The sequence below is a fragment of the Vidua chalybeata genome, assembly GCF_026979565.1.
Source record: "Vidua chalybeata isolate OUT-0048 chromosome 36 unlocalized genomic scaffold, bVidCha1 merged haplotype SUPER_36_unloc_3, whole genome shotgun sequence".
NCBI lineage: Eukaryota > Metazoa > Chordata > Aves > Passeriformes > Viduidae > Vidua > Vidua chalybeata.
Genome location: NW_026530301.1, coordinates 55,003 through 75,684, shown reverse-complemented (window position 1 = coordinate 75,684; position 20,682 = coordinate 55,003). Strand labels below are relative to the sequence as shown.

General features: G+C 55.6%; 1 protein-coding gene across 1 annotated transcript; it reads right to left on the bottom strand.

The window, feature by feature from the left end:
* Positions 1-6: 6 nt before the first annotated feature.
* On the bottom strand, positions 7-19,544 carry LOC128782734 (serrate RNA effector molecule homolog; the record flags this gene model as incomplete). The annotated part of the gene is made up of 13 exons (XM_053933208.1): positions 19,485-19,544; positions 19,364-19,398; positions 18,332-18,457; positions 15,994-16,149; positions 14,347-14,535; positions 10,261-10,430; positions 6,146-6,315; positions 5,763-5,879; positions 5,305-5,398; positions 4,490-4,695; positions 2,609-2,670; positions 1,901-1,979; positions 7-52 (listed from the first exon to the last, which is right to left on the bottom strand). Coding segments are annotated over exons 1-13 (1,510 nt in total), but the record flags the coding sequence as incomplete, so codon positions are not given.
* Between the last annotated feature and the right edge of the window lie 1,138 nt (positions 19,545-20,682).

Genomic DNA, 20,682 nt, shown 5'->3' with positions numbered 1-20,682 from the left:
CGCGGCGCGTCAGGTCCCGGTTCACGCCGGGGCTCAGCTCACACTCCCGCAGCTGGGGAGCAAAGGAAGAGCCAAAATCCAGTGAAACCAGCCCAAAATCTGCCAAAACCACCCCAAAATCCATCAGAATCACCCCAAATCCCAGCCCGGTTCACACCGGGGCTCAGCTCGCACTCCCGCAGCTGGGGAGCAAAGGAAGAGCCAAAATCCAGTGAAACCAGCCCAAAATCCATCGAAACCAGCCCAAAATCCATTGAAACCAGCCCAAAATCCATTGAAACCAGCCCAAAATCCATTGAAACCAGCCCAAAATCCATTGAAACCAGCCCAAAATCCATTGAAACCAGCCCAAAACCCATTGAAACCAGCCCAAAATTCATCAAAACCACCCCAAATCCCAGCCCGGGTCACGCCGGGGCTCAGCTCGCACTCCCGCAGCTGGGGAGCAAAGGAACAGCCAAAATCCAGTGAAACCAGCCCAAAATCCATTGAAACCAGCCCAAAATCTGCCAAAATCACCCCAAAATCCATCAAAACCACCCCAAAATTCATCGAAACCAGCCCAAAATTCATCCAAACCACCCCAAAATTCATCAAAACCACCCCAAAATCCAGTGAAACCAGCCCAAAATCTGCCAAAACCACCCCAAAATCCATCAAAATCACCCCAAATCCCAGCCCGGTTCATGCCGGGGCTCAGCTCGCACTCCCGCAGCTGGGGAGCAAAGGAACAGCCAAAATCCAGTGAAACCAGCCCAAAATGCACTGAAACCAGCCCAAAATCCATTGAAACCAGCCCAAAATCCATTGAAACCAGCCCAAAATCCATTGAAACCAGCCCAAAATACATCAAAATCACCCCAAATCCCAGCCCGGGTCACGCCGGGGCTGATCTTGCACTCCCGCAGCTGGGGAGCAAAGGAACAGCCAAAATCCAGTGAAACCAGCCCAAAATGCACTGAAACCAGCCCAAAATCCATTGAAACCAGCCCAAAATCCATTGAAACCAGCCCAAAACCCATTGAAACCAGCCCAAAACCCATTGAAACCAGCCCAAAATTCATCAAAACCACCCCAAATCCCAGCCCGGTTCACGCCGGGGCTCAGCTCGCACTCCCGCAGCTGGGGAGCAAAGGAACACCCAAAATCCATCAAAATCACCCCAAAATCCATCAAAACCACCCCAAAATTCATCGAAACCAGCCCAAAATCCATCAAAACCACCCTAAATCCCAGCCCGGGTCACGCCGGGGCTCAGCTCGCACTCCCGCAGCTGGGGAGCAAAGGAACACCCAAAATCCATCAAAATCACCCCAAAATCCATCAAAACCACCCTAAAATGCATCCAAACCAGCCCAAAATCCATCTGAACCACCCCAAAATCCATCAAACCACCCCAAAATCCATCTGAACCACCCCAAAATCCATCTGAACCACCCCAAAATCCATCAAACCACCCCAAAATCCATCGAAACCAGCCCAAAATCCATCCAAACCACCCCAAAATCCATCAAAACCACCCCAAAATCCATCAAAACCCCTCCAAAATCCATCAAAACCATACCAAACTTCATCAAAATCACCCCAAAATTCATCAAAACCACCCCAAAATTCATCCAAACCCCAAAATTCATCAAAACCACCCCCAAAATCCATCAAAACGAGCCCAAAATTCATCAAAACCACCCCAAAATCCATCCAAACCACCCCAAAATCCAGTGAAACCACCCCAAAATCCATTGAAACCAGCCCAAATCCCAGCCCGGGTCACGCCAGGGCTCAGCTTGCACTCCCACAGCTGGGAACCCCAAAATTCATCCAAACCACCCCAAAATCCATCGAACCACCCCAAATTCACCCCAAACCACCCCGAAGCCGCCCGGATTGGCCCCGGACGCACCCGGATGTTCTGCAGGCTCCAGCAGATCTCCTTGATGTTCACGCTGCGGTCGAAGGTCACCCAGCCCCTCCTGAAGAACCTGAAGGGAAAAAAACTGCTCTGTGAGCCCCAAAAACCCCAAAATTCAACCCAAAATCCCACCCAGCCCCTCCTGAAGAACCTGAAGGGAAAAAAACTGCTCTGTGAGCCCCAAAAACCCCAAAATTCAACCCAAAATCCCACCCAAAACCCACCCAAACCCTCCAGAAAAACCTGAGAGAGAAAAAACTCCTCTGTGAGCCCCAAAAACCCCAAAATTCCACCCAAAACCCACAGAGCCCCTCCAGAACACCCCCTGGGTGATCCCCAAAAACCCCAAAACCCCCCCGAATTTGCCCCAAACCCCCTGAATTTGCCCCAAAACCCCTGAATTTGCCCCAAACCCCCCCCGAATTTGCCCCAAACCACTCAAATTTGCCCAAACCCCCCTGAATTTGCCCCAAACCCCCTGAATTTGCCCCAAACCCCCCCCCGAATTTGCCCCAAACCCCCTGAATTTGCCCCAAATCCCCCAAATTTGCCCCAAACCCCCTGAATTTGCCCCAACCCCCCCAAAAAACCCCGAATTTGCCCCAAACCCCCTGAATTTGCCCCAAACCCCCTGAATTTGCCCCAAACCCCCCCTGAATTTGCCCCAAACCCCCTGAATTTGCCCCAAAGCCCCCTCACCTCCTCTCGGGCTGCGGCTCCGACAGCGCCACGCGCATGAACCCGGGGTAGCGCTTGCACAGCTGGGGGCACAGCGGGATTTGGGGGCTCAGGGGGATTTGGGGGGCACAGCGGGATTTGGGGGGCACAGCGGGATTTGGGGGGCTCAGGGGGATTTGGGGGGCACAGCAGGATTTGGGGGGCACAGCAGGATTTGGGGGGCACAGCGGGATTTGGGGGGGCTCAGGGGGATTTGGGGGGCACAGCGGGATTTGGGGGGCTCTCAGGGGGATTTGGGGGGCTCAGGGGGATTTGGGGGGGCACAGCAGGATTTGGGGGGCACAGCGGGATTTGGGGGGGCACAGCGGGATTTGGGGGGCTCAGCGGGGTTTGGGGGGTTCAGCGGGATTTGGGGGGCTCAGGGGGATTTGGGGGGCACAGCGGGATTTGGGGGGCACAGCGGGATTTGGGGGGCTCAGGGGGATTTGGGGGGGCACAGCGGGATTTGGGGGGCACAGCAGGATTTGGGGGGCACAGCGGGATTTGGGGGGCTCAGGGGGATTTGGGGGGGCACAGCGGGATTTGGGGGGTTCAGCGGGATTTGGGGGCTCAGGGGGATTTGGGGACTCTCAGGGGGATTTGGGGGGCACAGCGGGATTTGGGGGGCACAGCGGGATTTGGGGGGCACAGGGGGATTTGGGGGGGCACAGCGGGATTTGGGGGGCTCAGGGGGATTTGGGGGGCACAGCGGGATTTGGGGGGCTCAGGGGGATTTGGGGGGCTCAGGGGGATTTGGGGGGCACAGGGGGATTTGGGGGGGCACAGCGGGATTCGGGGGCACAGCGGGATTTGGGGGGCTCAGGGGGATTTGGGGGCTCCCAGGGGGATTTGGGGGGTTCAGCGGGATTTGGGGGCTCAGGGGGATTTGGGGGGGCACAGCGGGATTTGGGGGGCTCAGGGGGATTTGGGGGGCTCAGGGGGATTTGGGGGGGCTCAGCGGGATTTGGGGGCTCTCAGGGGGATTTGGGGGGGCTCAGGGGGATTTGGGGGGTCTCGGGGGCTTTTGGGGGCTCTCAGGGGGATTTGGGGGGTTCAGCGGGATTTGGGGGGGCTCAGCGGGATTTGGGGGCTCTCAGGGGGTTTTGGGGAGTTCAGTGTCTCAGCCCACCCCCCCCCGAGACCCCCCCTCACCGCCACCATCTCGGTCCCAGGGTGTTTTTTGGGGGTCCCAGGATATTTTTGGGTGAGTTTGGGGGTCCCAGGGCATTTCTGGGGTGTTTTTTTGGGGGTCCCAGGGTGGTTTTTGGTGGTCCCAGTGTATTTTCGGGGGTCCCAGGGTGGTTTTTCGGGAGTCCCAGGGTATTTTGGGGGGTCCCAGGGTGTTTCTGGGTGTATTTCAGGGGTCCCAGGGTGTTTCTGGGTGTATTTCAGGGGTCCCAGGGCGTTTCTGGGTGTATTTCAGGGGTCCCAGGGCGTTTCTGGGTGTATTTTGGGGGTTCCCGGAGCGTTTCTGGGTGTATTTCGGGGGTCCCGGCGCGTTTCTGGGTGTATTTCAGGGGTCCCAGGGTGTTTCTGGGTGTATTTCAGGGGTCCCAGGGCGTTTCTGGGTGTATTTTGGGGGGTCCCGGAGCGTTTCTGGGTGTATTTGGGGGGGTCCTGCTGCGTTTCTGGGTGTATTTCAGGGGTCCCAGGGCGTTTCTGGGTGTATTTTGGGGGGTTCCCGGAGCGTTTCTGGGTGTATTTGGGGGGTCCCGGAGCGTTTCTGGGTGTATTTCGGGGGTCCCAGGGCGTTTCTGGGTGTATTTCAGGGGTCCCAGTGCGTTTCTGGGTGTATTTCGGGGGTCCCAGGGCGTTTCTGGGTGTATCTGGGGGGGTCCCGGCGCGTTTCGGGGCGCGGCTCACCGCCACGATCTCGGCCTGGGCGATGTTGGGCGCGATGTTCCTCATGAACAGCGAGCAGGTTTTGTGCAGCGGCCGCGGCCGCGCCTCGGGGCCCCCCCCCGGGGCCCCCCCCGGAGCCCCCTCCTTGCCCTTGGGGGAGGGAGCGCCCGCGGGGGGAGGGGTCCCGGCGCCGTCCCCGCCCGCGGCCTTCTCCTCCTTGGGCTCCTCTGGGGGGGCAGGGAGCGGGGTCAGGGGGCACCCCCGAAACGCTGCGGGGGGCCCCAAACCCCCGGGACACCAAAACCCCCCAGAGAGCCCAAACCCCAACACAGGGACCCCAAACCCCAACACAGGGACCCCAAACCAGAGACCCCAAACCAAACACAGGGACCCCAAACCCAACACAGGGACCCCAAACCAGAGACCCCAAACCCCAACACAGGGACCCCAAACCCAACACAAGGACCCCAAACCAGAGACCCCAAACCCCAACACAGGGACCCCAAACCAGAGACCCCAAACCCCAACACAGGGACCCCAACACAAGGACCCCAAACCCCAACCCAGGGACCCAAACCAGAGACCCCAAACCCCAACACAGAGACCCCAAACCCAACACAGAGACCCCAAACCAGAGACCCCAAACCCCAACACAGAGACCCCAAACCCAACCAAGAGACCCCAAACCCCAACACAGAGACCCCAAACCCAACCCAGGGACCCCAAACCCCAACACAGGGACCCCAAACCCAGCCCAGGGACCCCAAACCCCAACCATAGAACCCAAAGACCCCTGAATGTCCCCAGTGCCCCCCGTGTCCCCCCCAGCCCCTCACCGTCCTTGCTGGGGGCTCTCCGTGCCCCCCCCTCGCTGTCCCCGCTGTCGCTGTCCCCGTCCTCGCTGTCCCGGCTGCGCTGGCGCGGCCGCGCCTGCAGGGGGCGCACGGGGGCGTCAGGGGGCGGGGCTTGGGGCAAAGAGGCGGGGCTTGGCGGGAAAGGAGAAAGGGGAGGGGCTTAAAGGGATTTAATGAGGGTGGGAGGAGCCTATGTGGGGGCCGAAAGGGGTGTGGCTTGTGGAGGGAGGCAGTGCTTTCCATGGGGAGGGGCTCTTGGGGAGGTGTGGCTTAACGAAAAGGGGCGTGGCTTATAAGAAAGGGGCGTGGCTTGTTAGAAAAGGGTGTTGTTTGTTAGAAAGGGACGTGGCTAACAAAAGAGGTGGGGCTTAGGCATCACTGTGGTAATGGTGGGGGTGGGGCTCTGTGGGGTGTGGTCAGTCGGGGGCGTGTCCACTGACCTTGGCCCCGCCCTCCTTGTCGCCTTCCTCGGCCTTGGGCCCCTTGTCCGGCCCCTCCTCCTCCTCCTCCGGCCCCGCCCCTGCCGCAGGCTCCGCCCCTGGCTCCGCCCCTTCGGCCTGTGGGGAGAGGGGGGGAGTCAAAGGGGACCCCCAAAGGAACAAGAGACCCCGAAACAGACCGGAAAACACCGCAGGGGGCAAAAGGGACCCCAAAATAACCCCAGAGAGCCTTAAGAGAGTGTGTGGTGTAAGGCGACCCTAAAGAACCCCCGAGACTCAAAGCAACCTTAAAAAATCCCCCAGGGAACCCCAAGGACCAAAGGGACTCGGGCGGACGCCAGAATTCCCCGGGGAACCCCAAATTCCCCACGGGGACCCCCGACCTTGGCGCTGTCGTCGCCATCGGGGCGCTCCGTGGGGCCTTTCCCGGGGGGCTCCGGTGGCCGCGGCTCCTCCTTTTTGGGGCCTTCGGCCTTTTCCGTCCGCTCCTCCTCCTCCTCCTGCTCCAGGATCCGCAGGTCGTGCTCAGTGCCCCCCTCCATCTTAATCACCGCTGGGAAACGCAGAGAAGCAGGGGGAAAAATGGGGTTAGGAACACCCGAAAATGGGTTAAAAGCAGCTAAAAATAAGATTCCTGACAAGAGGATTAGAAATTGAGGAGAAGAATCCTCTTTCTCTTCATGTCAATCATTGCTAGAAATGAGGAAAAGCATTAAAATTGAGAAAAACAAAACTGGATGAAAAAAACTCAAAAATTGGTTTAAGAGGACGCAAAGCCAGCTAACACCCACTTCAAAGTGGGTTAAAAATACCTGAAATGGGAATAAGAACATTGGAAATTGAGTCAGAAAAGCTTTGAAATAGGTGTCCCCTCAGGACTTCCCTCCACGCCATTCCCTCACACTTTCTCGCCTTTTTTTCCCATCACAGTTCCTGCCTTTTTCCTCTCCTCAAACTTTCCTCCCTTTTTCCTCTCCTCACACTTTCTGTCTTTTTCTTCCCCTACACTTTCCTCTCTTTTTCTCCCCTCACACTTTCCCGCCTTTTTCCTCCCCTCACAGTTCCTCACCTTTTTCTCCCCTCACGTTTCCTTTTTCTCCCCTCACAGTTCCTCACCTTTTTCTCCCCTCACACTTTCCTCTCTTTTTCTCCCCCCACACATTCCCACCTTTTTCCTCTCCTCACATTTCCTTTTTCTCCCCTCACGTTTCTTTTTTCTCCCCTCACACTCCCTCACCAATTTCTCCCCTCACGCTTTCCCGCCTTTTTCTCCCCTCACAGTTCCTCGCCTTTTTCTCCCCTCACAGTTCCTCGCCTTTTTCTCCCCTCACAGTTCCTCGCCTTTTTCTCCCCTCACACTCTTTTTCTTCTCTCACACTTCCTTTTTCTCCCCTCACGTTTCCTTTTTCTCCCCTCACACTCTCTCACCAATTTCTCCCCTCACGCTTTCCCGCCTTTTTCCTCCCCTCACAGTTCCTCGCCTTTTCCTCCCCTCACATTTCCTCGCCTTTTCCTCCCCTCACATTTTCCCACCTTTTTCTCCCCTCATGTTTCCTTTTTCTCCTCTCACAGTTCCTCACCTTTTTCCTCTCCTCAAATTTTCCTCTCTTTTTCTTCCCGTCACACTTTCCTCCCTTTTTCTCCCCTCACAGTTCCCACCTTTTTCCTCTCCTCACATTTCCTTTTTCTTCCCTCACATTTTCTCACCAATTTCTCCCCTCACACTTTCCCACCGTTTTCCTCCCCTCACAGTTCCTCGCCTTTTCCTCCCCTCACACCTTCCCGTCTTTTTCTCCCCTCACATTTCCTTTTTCTCCCTTCACAGTTCCTCGCCTTTTTCCTCTCCTCACATTTTCCTTTTTCTTCCCCTCACACTTTCTTGCCTTTTTCTCCCCTCACACTTTCTTTTTTCTCCCCTCACTTTTCCTTTATCTCCCCTCACAGCTCCTTGCCTTTTTCCTCTCCTCACATTCTCTTTTTCTCCCCTCACACTTTCTCACCAATTTCTCCCCTCACGCTTTCCCACCTTTTTCTCTCCTCACATTTTCCTCCCTTTTTCTTCCCCTCACACTTACTCGCCTTTTTCTCCCCTCACGTTTCCTTTTTCTCCCCTCACAATTCCCTGCCTTATTCCTCCCCTCACACTTTCCTCCTTTTTTCTCTCCTCACATTTTCCCGCCTTTTTCTTCCCTCACGCTTTTCCTGCCTTTTTCCTCCTCTCACAATTCCCCACCTTTTTCCTCTCCTCTCATTTCCTTTTTCTCCCCTCACACTTTCCCGCCTTTTTCCTCCCCTCACACTCCCGCCTTTTTCCTCCCCTCACGGTTCCTCGCCTTTTTCTCCCCTCACACTTTCTTTTTTCTCCCCTCACTCTTCTTTTATCTCCCCTCACAGTTCCTTGCCTTTTTCCTCTCCTCACATTCCCTTTTTCTCCCCTCACACTTTCTTTTTTCTCCCCTCACTTTTCCTTTATCTCCCCTCACAGCTCCTCGCCTTTTTCCTCTCCTCACATTCCCTTTTTCTCCCCTCACACTTTCTCACCAATTTCTCCCCTCACGCTTTCCCACCTTTTTCTCTCCTCACATTTTCCTCCCTTTTTCTTCCCCTCACACTTTCTCGCCTTTTTCTCCCCTCACAATTCCCCGCCTTTTTCCTCCCCTCACGCTTTCCTCCCTTTTTCTCCCCTCACACTTTCCCGCCTTTTTCTTCCCTCACGCTTTTCCTGCCTTTTTCCTCCTCTCACAATTCCCCACCTGCTTCCTCTCCTCACATTTCCCCTCTTTTCCTTCACACTTTCCTGCCTTTTTCCTCCCCTCACAGTTCCCCGCCTTTTTCTCCCCTCACGTTTCCTTTTTCTCCCCTCACAGTTCCTTGCCTTTTTCCTCTCCTCACATTTTCCTCCCTTTTTCCTCCCCTCACAGTTCCTCGCCTTTTTCTGCCCTCACAATTCCCCATCTTTTTCTCCCCTCACATTTCCTTTTCCTCCCCTCACACTTTCCTGCCTTTTTCTCCCCTCACAATTCCCCATCTTCTTCTCCCCTCACACTTTCCCTCCTTTTTCCTCTCCTCACATTTTCCTCCCTTTTTCTTCCCCTCACAGTTCTTTGCCTTTTCCTCCCCTCACACATTCCCACCTTTTTCCTCTCCTCACATTCCCTTTTTCTCCCCTCACACTTTCTTTTTCTCCTCTCACACTTTCTTTTTCTCCCCTCACGTTTCCTTTTTCTCACACATTCCCACCTTTTTCTCTCCTCACACATTCCCACCTTTTTTCTCTCCTCACATTTCCTTTTTCCTCTCCTCACATTCCCTTTTTCTCCCCTCACACTCTCACCAATTTCTCCCCTCACACTTACTCGCCTTTTTCTCCCTCACGTTTCCTTTTTCTCCCCTCACAATTCCCTGCCTTATTCCTCCCCTCACACTTTCCTCCTTTTTTCTCCCCTCACATTTTCCCGCCTTTTTCTTCCCTCATGCTTTTCCTGCCTTTTTCCTCCTCTCACAATTCCCCACCTGCTGCCTCTCCTCTCATTTCCTTTTTCTCCCCTCACACTTTCCCGCCTTCTTCCTCCCCTCATGGTTCCTCGCCTTTTTCTCCCCTCACGCTTTCTTTTTTCTCCCCTCACTTTTCCTTTATCTCCCCTCACAGCTCCTTGCCTTTTTCCTCTCCTCACATTCTCTTTTTCTCCCCTCACACTTTCTCACCAATTTCTCCCCTCACGCTTTCCCACCTTTTTCTCTCCTCACATTGTCCTCCCTTTTTCTTCCCCTCACACTTTCTCGCCTTTTTCTCCCCTCACGTTTCCTTTTTCTCCCCTCACAGTTCCCACCTCTTTCCTCTCCTCACATTTCCTTTTTCTTCCCTCACATTTTCTCACCAATTTCTCCCCTCACACTTTCCCGCCTTTTTCCTCCCCTCACGGTTCCTCACCTTTTTCTCCCCTCACACTTTCTTTTTCTCCCCTCACTTTTCCTTTATCTCCTCTCACAGTTCCTCGCCTTTTTCCTCTCCTCACATTCCCTTTTTCTCCCCTCACACTTTCTCACCAATTTCTCCCCTCACGCTTTCCCCCATTTTCCTCCCCTCAGGGTTCCTGTTTCCAAGAACTCTCCAAAATGTACTAAAAACGCCCAAAAGTAAGTTCAAAACTCAGGGGAATCAATTAAAAACACCCCAAAATTTCAGGAACCTCAGAAATGGGGCAGAAACACCCCAAAATTCCTCCGAAACCCCGACGCACAGATCTGGAACGTTTCTGGGGAATCAGGGAGATTTTAAACAACGACTTTAAGGAAATTTTAAGATTTTTCAGGAGCGGCAGGGAGGGGTTTCTGGGATGGTTTTGGTGCGACAGGAAGGGACTTTGGGGCTGTTTCTGTTTCTGCGTCAGGACCGATTTGTGCTGTCGGGGGTGGCATTTTCAGCCCGCCGCCGCCGCCGGGCGTCTCTGCGGGGTCCGAAGGGGGTTTTTGGGGTACGGGGGCGATTTCGGGGTACCTGCGTCAAGGGTTTTGATGATCTGCGGGGCGCGGTCGATGTCCAGGAGCAGGTTGTCGAACCAGCCGTGCTCCCACAGGTACAGGAAGACGCTGAGGCGGTTCCTGAGGGCGGCCTGGGCCTCCTGCTGCCGCTTCCCGGCCTCGTCCGGGTGGTACTTGGAGCGGAACCTGGGGAATTCGGGGGAAAAACAGGAGAAAACGGGGCTCAGGGGGCTGCTCCCAACCCCACGGTGCTGGAGGGGAGCCCCAGATCGGGGGTTTTTGGGGACGGGGAGTTTGGAGCGTCTGGGAAATGGGGAGGCCACGAGTGGTGGGAGAGGGGAAGGGTGGGGGGTCCTGAATTTGGGTCTGGAGAATTTGGGGAGGGGGAAGAGAGCCCCAAATCTTCTGTAATTGGGAGTGGGGAGCTCCTAACTGGAATATCTGGGGAGGGGAAGCCTCGGTCTGACACAAGTGGGGAATGGCAAGGCCAAAATCGGTAAAATGGGGAGGGGGAGACCCCAAATTTATGGGGGAACCCCAAGTCTGGTACAATTGGGGTGGGGGAATCCCCATTTCTTACAGACAGAACCCCCCAGTGTCCCCTAAACTGGGGGAGATCCGAGCCCCCCGCAGAGGGGGTGTGGGTTTTGGGGGATTTCTGGCATTCTCAGGGTTTTTTTGGGGGGGGGTTGGTGCATTTTAGGGGGGTCCTACGTTGGTTTCAGCAGTTATTTCAGAAAAGGTTTTCAGAGATGTTTTCTGGAATCTTTGGGAAGGTTTTTGGCTCTTGGGAACGTTTCAGGTGGGATTTTTGTGTGGCTGCCTGGGGCTCGAGGGGATTTTTGGCGTGTTCTGGGTTGGTTTTGAGGCTCTTCTGAGAGCCCTTTTGGGGTGTTTTGAGTCGTTTTCGGGGATGCTTTTAGGAGCGTTGTTTGCATTTTTGGGGGTGTTTTTAGACACGTGTTAACTGCGGGTTTGTGGGTGCTTCCAGGTACGTTTTGGGGTGGTTTCACACCGCTTTGAGTGTGCTCTGGGGGTCTTTCCCAAGCGTTTTTGGAGGGCTTTGCCTCATTTTTGGCGCAGTTTGGGGACGCTTTCAGGAGCGGTTTTTGGCAGGTTCTAAAAGCGTCTCGAGCCGTATTTTGTTTCCCGGGGTTTCTGGATGGTTTTGGGGCGTCTCTGGGATGTTTTGGGCTGGTGCTGAGCTGTTTCTGGGCTCTCTGAGGGCGCTCCAGGTGTTCCAGGTGGTGTCGGGGGTTGGGGGGGTGGGCTCATACCTACACTCGCCGCGAGCGTCGCCGTCCGCCGGGCCCCGACAACTGCGGCGTTTTTAAAACCCCGGCCCCGAAATCGGCCGCTTTTTGGCACAAACCCCCCCAAAAATAAAACAACAAAGGTCCCTGGCTGCTTCCTGCACTGTGACCTCGCCGCATTGTGCGCGGCCCCGCCCTCTCTGCCTGCCCCGCCCGGCGGCTCCGCGGCTCCCGAGGGCGCTGGGAGAGAAGGGAAGCGTTAAACCTGCAGAGACCCCAAAAAATCCACCCCAAAATCCACCCCAGACCCAGCCCCGAGGGTGCTGGGAAGCGTTAAACCTGCAGAGACCCCAAAAATCCACCCCAAAATCCACCCCAGACCCAGCCCCGAGGGTGCTGGGAAGCGTTAAACCTGCAGAGACCCCAAAAATCCACCCCAAAATCCACCCCAAATAAAGAAGGGAAGCGTTAAACCTGCAGAGACCCCCAAAATCCACCCCAAAATCCACCCCAAATAAAGAAGGGAAGCGTTAAACCTGCAGAGACCCCCAAAATCCACCCCAAAATCCACCCCAAATAAAGAAGGGAAGTGTTAAACCTCCAGAGACCCCAAAAATCCACCCCAAATCCACCCCAAATCCCCACCCCAGAGACCCCACGGGGCCAGGGTGGGACTCTCCCCTCGAGTGGGTTTGGGGAGGATTTTTGGGGTCCGGGGTGGTTTTTTCTGGGTGTAGGATTGGGGTTTTTTTTTTTGGGGGGGGGAGCAGAAGGATTTTGGGGTGCAAAGATTCCTTTGGAAATCCACAAATCCATTTTGGAATTTTTTTTTTTCTTTTTTCAAGCAGGGATTTTTTTGGGGTTTTTGCCCCATTTTTCAGGGGGATGCACAGAGCTTTTCCAGGATGCAATTTTTTGTGGTTTCAGGTTTGGTTTTGGGCGCACTTTTTTGGAACAGCACCATTTCTAAAACACAACCGTGCTTTAAATCACGATTTTTTCTGCGTAAAAAATCATTTACAAGAGAAACAATCCCCCTTAAAGCTGGAAAATTTTCCATTAGACGTACCAAAATTTCATTTTTTATCTCAATTTTTTCGCACGCAGATTTTTTTCCCAGCCCGTGCTTTTGAGGGGAATGCAGTATTTTTTCTGGATTTCCACTTTTTCTCTGAACCCCCAAATTTTTATTTTTGGATCCCAACCTTCCTCAGACCCCAACTCCTTTTCTTTTGAGGCACAAACTCATTCCTACAGCACCACTTTTCCCCTTAATATCAATTTTTTTTTCGGATTCTAATTATTTTTGGGACTGCAGCATCTTTTTGGGGGCGAACCAGTTTTCCTGGGTTTACCACCCCATTTTTGGGAGGCTTTTTTTCTAGGAAAATACCATTTTTTTGTGAAAATAACCTTTTTCTGGCAATACACCCTTTTTTTGGGAATACACTGCTTCTCTGAGATGCCACTTTTTGGGAATACGCTGCTTTTTTGGGAATACACCACGCCTCTGGGAACAGGCCTTTTTTGGGGACGCTGTTTTACTGCCAATATCCCCATTTTTTGGCAATACCCTTTTTTTTTTTATGCACCATCCCCATTTTTTTTCACCAACACCCCCATTTTTTTTGGAAAAAAACCCATTTCTTTACCAAAATCCTCATTTTTTTTAAACAGCACCCCCATTTTTCAGCAACACTCTCACCGACACCCCTGGTTTTTCTCAGAAAAAAACCCATTTTTTCACCAACACCCCCATTTTTTTTTTGGAAAAAACCCGTTTCTTGACCTAAACCCCCATTTTTTTTTTGAAAAAAACCCATTTCTTTACCAAAACCCCCATTTTTTTTTAAACAACACCCCCATTTTTTTTTGGAAAAACACCCATTTCCTTACCAAAACCCCCATTTTTCAGCAACACTCTCACCGACACCCCCGGTTTTTCTCAGAAAAACCCCCATTTTTTCACCAACACCCCGATTTATTTTTGGAAAAAAACCCATTTCCTTACCAACACCCCCATTTTTTTTTTTGAAAAACCCCCATTCTTTTACCAAAACCCCCATATTTTTACCAACACCCCCATTTTTTTTTGAAAAAAACCCATGTTTTTACCAAAACCCCCATTTTTTTACCAACACCCCCATTTTTTTTTGGAAAAAACCCATTTTTTCACCAACACCCCCATTTTCTTACCCACACCCCCATTTTTTTTTGGAAAAAACCCATTTCTTGACCTAAACCCCCATTTTTTTACCAACACCCCCGATTATTTTAGAAAAAAAAAAACATTCTTTTACCAAAACCCCCATTCTTTTTAAACAACACCCCCATTTTTCAGCAACACTCTCACCGACACCCCTGGTTTTTCTCAGAAAAAAACCCATTTTTTCACCAACACCCCCTTTTTTTTTTTGAAAAAAACCCATTTCTTTACCAAAACCCCCATTTTTTTTAAATAACACCCCCATTGTTTTTTGGAAAAACACCCATTTCCTTACCAAAACCCCCATTTTTCAGCAACACTCTCACCGACACCCCTGGTTTTTCTCAGAAAAAAACCCATTTTTTTACCAACACCCCCATTTTTTTTTGGAAAAATAAACATTTTTTTGCGGAAAAAACCCCATTTTTTTACCAACACCCCCATTTTTTCTCGGAAAAACCCCCATTTTCTTACCCACACCCCCATTTCTTTTCGGAAAAAAAACCATTTTTTCACCAAAACCCCCATTTTTTTCACCAACACCCCCATTTTTTTTCTGAAAAACCCCCATTTTTTCACCAAAACCCCCATTTTTTTTGGAAACACCCCCATTTTTCACCCCCCCGTCTGGGGGCGCACGTACCACTCCTCGTCCTTGTGGGCCAGGAAGAACTCCTGCAGCTGCTGCCGGCGGAAGTCCAGCTTGTAGTCGTTGTAGCGCTTCACCGCCTCCGTCTCGTCCACGGCGTCGTCCAGCGACAGCAGGAACTCCTTGAAGCTCTTCATCACCGGCGGCGCCATGCCCAGGTCCACCTCGGCGATGGTGCCCAGCCTGGGGGGCGAGATCGGGGGGTTTGGGGGCACTATCGGGGGGCTTGGGGTCGATATCGGGGGGTTTGGGGTCGATATCGGGGGATTTGGGGTCGATATCGGGGGTTTGGGGTCGATATCGGGGGATTTGGGGTGGATATCGGGGGTTTGGGGGCGCTATCAGGGGGTTTGGGGTCAATATCAGGGGTTTGGGGGGACTATCGGGGGATTTGGGGTCGATATCGGGGGTTTGGGGTTGATATCGGGCGTTTGGGGGCGCTATCAGGGGTTTGGGGTCAATATCGGGGGTTTGGGGTCGATATCGGGGGTTTGGGGTCGATATCGGGGGTTTGGGGTCGATATCGGGGGTTTGGGGTCGATATCGGGGGTTTGGGGTCGATATCGCGGGGTTTGGGGTCGATATCGGGGGTTTGGGGTCGATATCGAGGGGTTTGGGGGTTGATATCGGGGGATTTGGGGTCGATATCGAGGGGTTTGGGGGCGATATGGGGGGGTTTGGGGGCGATATGGGGGGTTTGGGGTCAATATCAGGGGTTTGGGGTCGATATCGGGGGTTTGGGGTGGATATCAGGGGTTTGGGGGTCAATATCGGGGGTTTGAGGTCAATATCAGGGGTTTGGGGGCACTATCAGGGGGTTTGGGGTCGATATCGGGGGTTTGGGGTCGATATCGGGGGGTTTGGGGTCGATATCGGGGGGTTTGGGGGTCCATATCGGGGGGTTTGGGGTCGATATCGGGGGATTTGGGGTCGATATCAGGGGTTTGGGGGCGATATCAGGGGTTTGGGGGCACTATCGGGGGGTTTGGGGTCGATATCGGGGGTTTGGGGTCGATATCGGGGATTTGAGGTCGATATCGGGGGATTTAGGGGCACTATCGGGGTTTGGGGGCGCTATCGGGGGTTTGGGGTCGATACCGGGGGATTTGGGATCAATATCAGGGACTTAGGATTGGTATCGGGGCTTTGGGATCAATGTCAGGGGTTTGGGACCAATATCGGGGGCTCTGGGGAGCTCAGGAAGCTCAGAAAAATTTAAGGTTTTTGTTGGGGTTTTGGGGGGTCCCGGCTCAGCTTTTGGGGTGAATTTGGGGTTTTTTGGGCTCACCTGGCCTGGATGTGCAGCAGCAGCCGGTGCCGCATCCCGCAGGGTTTTGGGGCAGTTTGGGGCAGTTTTGGGGTCTGGGGGGGCTCAGGACACTCGGAGAGCTTTGGGGTTTCTCAGGGGGTTTTGGGGGGTCCCGGCTCAGTTTTTTGGGGTGAATTTGGGGTTTTTTGGGCTCACCTGGCCTGGATGAGCAGCAGCAGCCGGTGCCGCATCCCGCAGGGTTTTGGGGCGGTTTTGGGGGATTTGAGGTCTGGGTGAGGCTCAGGACACTCGGAGAAGTTTGGGGTTTCTCGGGGGGTTTTGGGAGGTCCCGGTTCAGTTTTTGGGGTGAATTTGGGGTTTTTTGGGCTCACCTGGCCTGGATGGGCAGCAGCTGGTGCTGCAGCAGCTGGTGCTGCATCTCGTGGGGGCCCCAGGGCGCCTGGGGGGGGCCGTAGGTGGGGCCGGCCCCGCCCCCGCTGTAGGGCAGCTCGTAGCCACTGTGGTAGGGGTCAGTGCCGTGGTCATCCCTGCGGCCAGAGAGGGGACAGTGGTCAGTGAGGGTCAGGGGTCAGTGCCGTGGTCATCCCTGCGGCCAGAGAGGGGACAGTGGTCAGTGAGGGTCAGGGGTCAGTGCCGTGGTCATCCCTGCGGCCAGAGAGGGGACAGTGGTCAGTGAGGGTCAGGGGTCAGTGCCGTGGTCATCCCTGCGGCCAGAGAGGGGACAGTGGTCAGTGAGGGTCAGTGCCGTGGTCATCCCTGCGGCCAGAGAGGGGACAGTGGTCAGTGAGGGTCAGGGGTCAGTGCCGTGGTCATCCCTGCGGCCAGAGAGGGGACAGTGGTCAGTGAGGGTCAGTGCCGTGGTCATCCCTGCGGCCAGAGAGGGGACAGTGGTCAGTGAGGGTCAGGGGTCAGTGCCGTGGTCATCCCTGCGGCCAGAGAGGGGACAGTGGTCAGTGAGGGTCAGGGGTCAGTGCCGTGGTCATCCCTGCGGCCAGAGAGGGGACAGTGGTCAGTGAGGGTCAGGGGTCAGTGCCGTGGTCATCCCTGCGGCCAGAGAGGGGACAGTGGTCAGTGAGGGTCAGGGGTCAGTGCCGTGGTCATCCCTGCGGCCAGAGAGGAGACAGTGGTCAGTGAGGGTCAGTGCCGTGGTCATCCCTGCGGCCAGAGAGAGGACAGTGGTCAGTGAGGGTCAGGGGTCAGTGCCGTGGTCATCCCTGCGGCCAGAGAGGAGACAGTGGTCAGTGAGGGTCAGGGGTCAGTGCCGTGGTCATCCCTGCGGCCAGAGAGGGGACAGTGGTCAGTGAGGGTCAGGGGTCAGTGCCGTGGTCATCCCTGCGGCCAGAGAGGGGACAGTGGTCAGTGAGGGTCAGGGGTCAGTGCCGTGGTCATCCCTGCGGCCAGAGAGGGGACAGTGGTCAGTGAGGGTCAGGGGTCAGTGCCGTGGTAATCCCTGCGGCCAGAGAGGGGACAGTGGTCAGTGAGGGTCAGTGCCGTGGTCATCCCTGCGGCCAGAGACAGGACAGTGAGGTCCCAGGCCGGCACAGGGGACGGTCACTCCGTGCTCATCTCCGAGAAAAAATCCGGAGGATTTTGGGGCGGATTTGGGTGTGTTTGGGTTGATTTTGGGGGATTTTGGGTCTCTCACCAGTCCCGGCGCAGCCATTTCTGCAGCAGGTTTGGGGTGTGTTTGGGGTGGATTTGGGGGATTTTGGAGTAGATTTGGGGTGTGTTTGGGGTGTGTTTGGGGTGTGTTTGGGGTGTCTCACCAGTCCTGGCGCAGCCATTTCTGCAGCAGGTTTGGGGTGTGTTTGGGGTGGATTTGGGGGATTTTGGGGTGGGTTTGGGGGATTTGGGGTCTCTCACCAGTCCCGGCGCAGCCGTTTCTGCGGCAGCTTTGGGTTGTGTTTGGGGTGGATTTGGGGGATTTTGGGGTGGATTTGTGGAGATTTTGGGGTGTGTTTCGGGTCTCTCACCAGTCCCGGCGCAGCCATTTCTGCAGCAGCTTTGGGGTGATTTTGGGGTGGATTTGGGGTGATTTTGGGGTGGGTTTGGGGGATTTGGGGTCTCTCACCAGTCCTGGTGCAGCCGTTTCTGCGGCAGCTTTGGGGTGATTTTGGGGTGTGTTTGGGTTGATTTTGGGGGGTATTTGGGGTGTCTCGCAGCCGTTTCTGCGGCAGGTTTGGGGTGTGTTTGGGGTGGATTTGGGGTGATTTTGGGGTGTGTTTGGGTTGATTTTGGGGTGGATTTGGGGTCTCTCACCAGTCCCGGTGCAGCCGTTTCTGCAGCAGGTTTGGGGTGCGTTTGGGGTGTGTTTGGGGTGTGTTTGGGGGATTTTGGGGTGTGTTTGGGTTGATTTTGGGGTGGATTTGGGGTGTCTCACCAGTCCCGGCACAGCCGTTTCTGCAGCAGGTTTGGGGTGATTTTGGGGTGGATTTAGGATGATTTTGGGGTGGATTTGGGGTCTCTCACCAGTCCCGGCGCAGCCGTTTCTGCGGCAGGTTTGGGGTGTGTTTGGGGTGTGTTTGGGGGATTTTGGGGTGGATTTGGGGTGTGTTTGGGGTGTGTTTGGGGTCTCTCACCAGTCCCGGCGCAGCCGTTTCTGCGGCAGGTTTGGGGTGGATTTGGGTTGATTTTGGGGTGGATTTGGGGGATTTGGGGTGGTTTAGGATGATTTTGGGGTGTGTTTGGGGTGTGTTTGGGGTCTCTCACCAGTCCCGGCGCAGCCGTTTCTGCGGCGGGCTCAGCTCGTGCCGGGGCGGTGAGAAGCGCTCCCGCCGGGTCCGGTCGTAGTCCCGGTAATCCCGGCTGCGGCGCTCCCGGCCCCGCTCCCAGTCCCTGCGGGGCAAACTGGGATCAACTGGGAGCCAGGGACCCCCCAGGGCCTGGACTGGGATCAACTGGGAGTGAGGAACCCCTCCCAGTGCTTGGACTGGGATCAACTGGGAGTGAGGAACCCCTCCCAGTGCTTGGACTGGGATCAACTGGGAGTGAGGAACCCCTCCCAGTGCTTGGACTGGGATCAACTGGGAGTGAGGAACCCCTCCCAGTGCTTGGACTGGGATCAACTGAGAATGAGGGATCCCTCCCAGGGCCTGGACTGGGATTAACTGGGAATGAGGGATCCCTCCCAGGGCCTGGACTGGGATTAACTGGGAATGAGGGATCCCTCCCAGGGCCTGGACTGGGATCAACTGAGAATGAGGGATCCCTCCCAGGGCCTGGACTGGGATTAACTGGGAATGAGGGATCCCTCCCAGGGCCTGGACTGGGATCAACTGGGAATGAGGGATCCCTCCCAGGGCCTGGACTGGGATCAACTGGGAATGAGGGATCCCTCCCAGAGCCTGGACTGGGATTAACTCGGAATGAGGGACCCCACGCAGGGCCTGGACTGGGATCAACTGGGAGCCAGGGACCCCGCAGGGCCTGGACTGGGATCAACTGGGAATGAGGGATCCCTCCCAGTGCTTGGACTGGGATTAACTGGGAGTGAAGAACCCCTCCCAGTGCTTGGACTGGGATCAACTGGGAGTGAGGAATCCCTCCCAGTGCTTGGACTGGGATTAACTGGGAGTGAGGGATCCCTCCCAGTGCTTGGACTGGGATTAACTGGGAGTGAGGGATCCCTCCCAGGGCCTGGACTGGGATTAACTGGGAGTGAGGGAACCCCCAATGCACCCACTCCTTCCCAGTCCAATCCCAGTCCCATCCCAGTGCCCCCCAGTCCCTCACAGTGCCCACCGGTCGCTCCAGTCGTCCCGTCTCCGCTCGTCCCTCTCCCCAGTCCCATCCCAGTCCCTCCCAGTGCCCCCCAGTCCCTCCCAGTGCCCCCCAGTCCCATCCCAGTCCCCCCAGTGCCCACCGGTCGATCCAGTCGTCCCGTCTCAGCTCGTCCCTCTCCCCAGTTCCATCCCAGTCCCATCCCAGTGCCCCCCAGTCCCTCCCAGTCCCATCCCAGTGCCCCCCAGTCCTCCCAGTCCCCTCCAGTCCCCTCCCAGTCCCTCCCAGTCCCCTCCCAGTCCCTCCCAGTCCCATCCCAGTCCCTCCCAGTCCCCCCAGTGCCCACCGGTCGCTCCAGTCGTCCCGTCTCCGCTCGTCCCTCTCCCGGGAGCGCTCGTAGTCGCTGCGCTCCCGCCGGAACTTGTCCCTGCGCCGCCGGTCGTACTCGTCATCGCTGTCCCCCATCGCCGGCTCACGGGGGGGCTCTGGGGAGCACAGAGTGACCGCAGAGTGACCACAGAGTGACCGCACAGTGACCGCACAGTGACCACAGAGTGACCACAGAGTGACCGCACAGTGACCGCACAGTGACCACAGAGTGACCGCAGAGTGACCGCACAGTGACCACAGAGTGACCCCCCAGACCCACACAGTGAGCACAGAGTGACCACAGAGTGACCACAGAGTGACCGCAGAGTGACCGCGGAGTGACCGCAGAGTGACCGCAGAGTGACCACAGAGTGACCACAGAGTGACCACAGAGTGACCACACAGTGACCACAGAGTGACTGCAGAGTGACCACAGAGTGACCGCAGAGTGACCCCCGAGTGACCGCAGAGTGACCGCACAGTGACCACAGAGTGACCGCAGAGTGACCGCAGAGTGACCCCCGAGTGACCGCAGAGTGACCACAGAGTGACCACAGAGTGACCCCCCAGACCCACACAGTGAGCACAGAGTGACCGCAGAGTGACCGCAGAGTGACCACAGAGTGACCCCCGAGTGACCGCAGAGTGACCGCAGAGTGACCGCAGAGTGACCCCCGAGTGACCGCAGAGTGACCACACAGTGACCACAGAGTGACCGCAGAGTGACCACACAGTGACCACAGAGTGACCGCAGAGTGACCACAGAGTGACCGCAGAGTGACCGCAGAGTGACCGCAGAGTGACCGCAGAGTGATAACACAGTGACCCCCGAGTGACCGCAGAGTGACCGCAGAGTGACCACAGAGTGACCGCAGAGTGATAACACAGTGACCCCCGAGTGACCGCAGAGTGACCGCAGAGTGACCGCAGAGTGACCCCCCAGACCCACACAGTGACCGCAGAGTGACCGC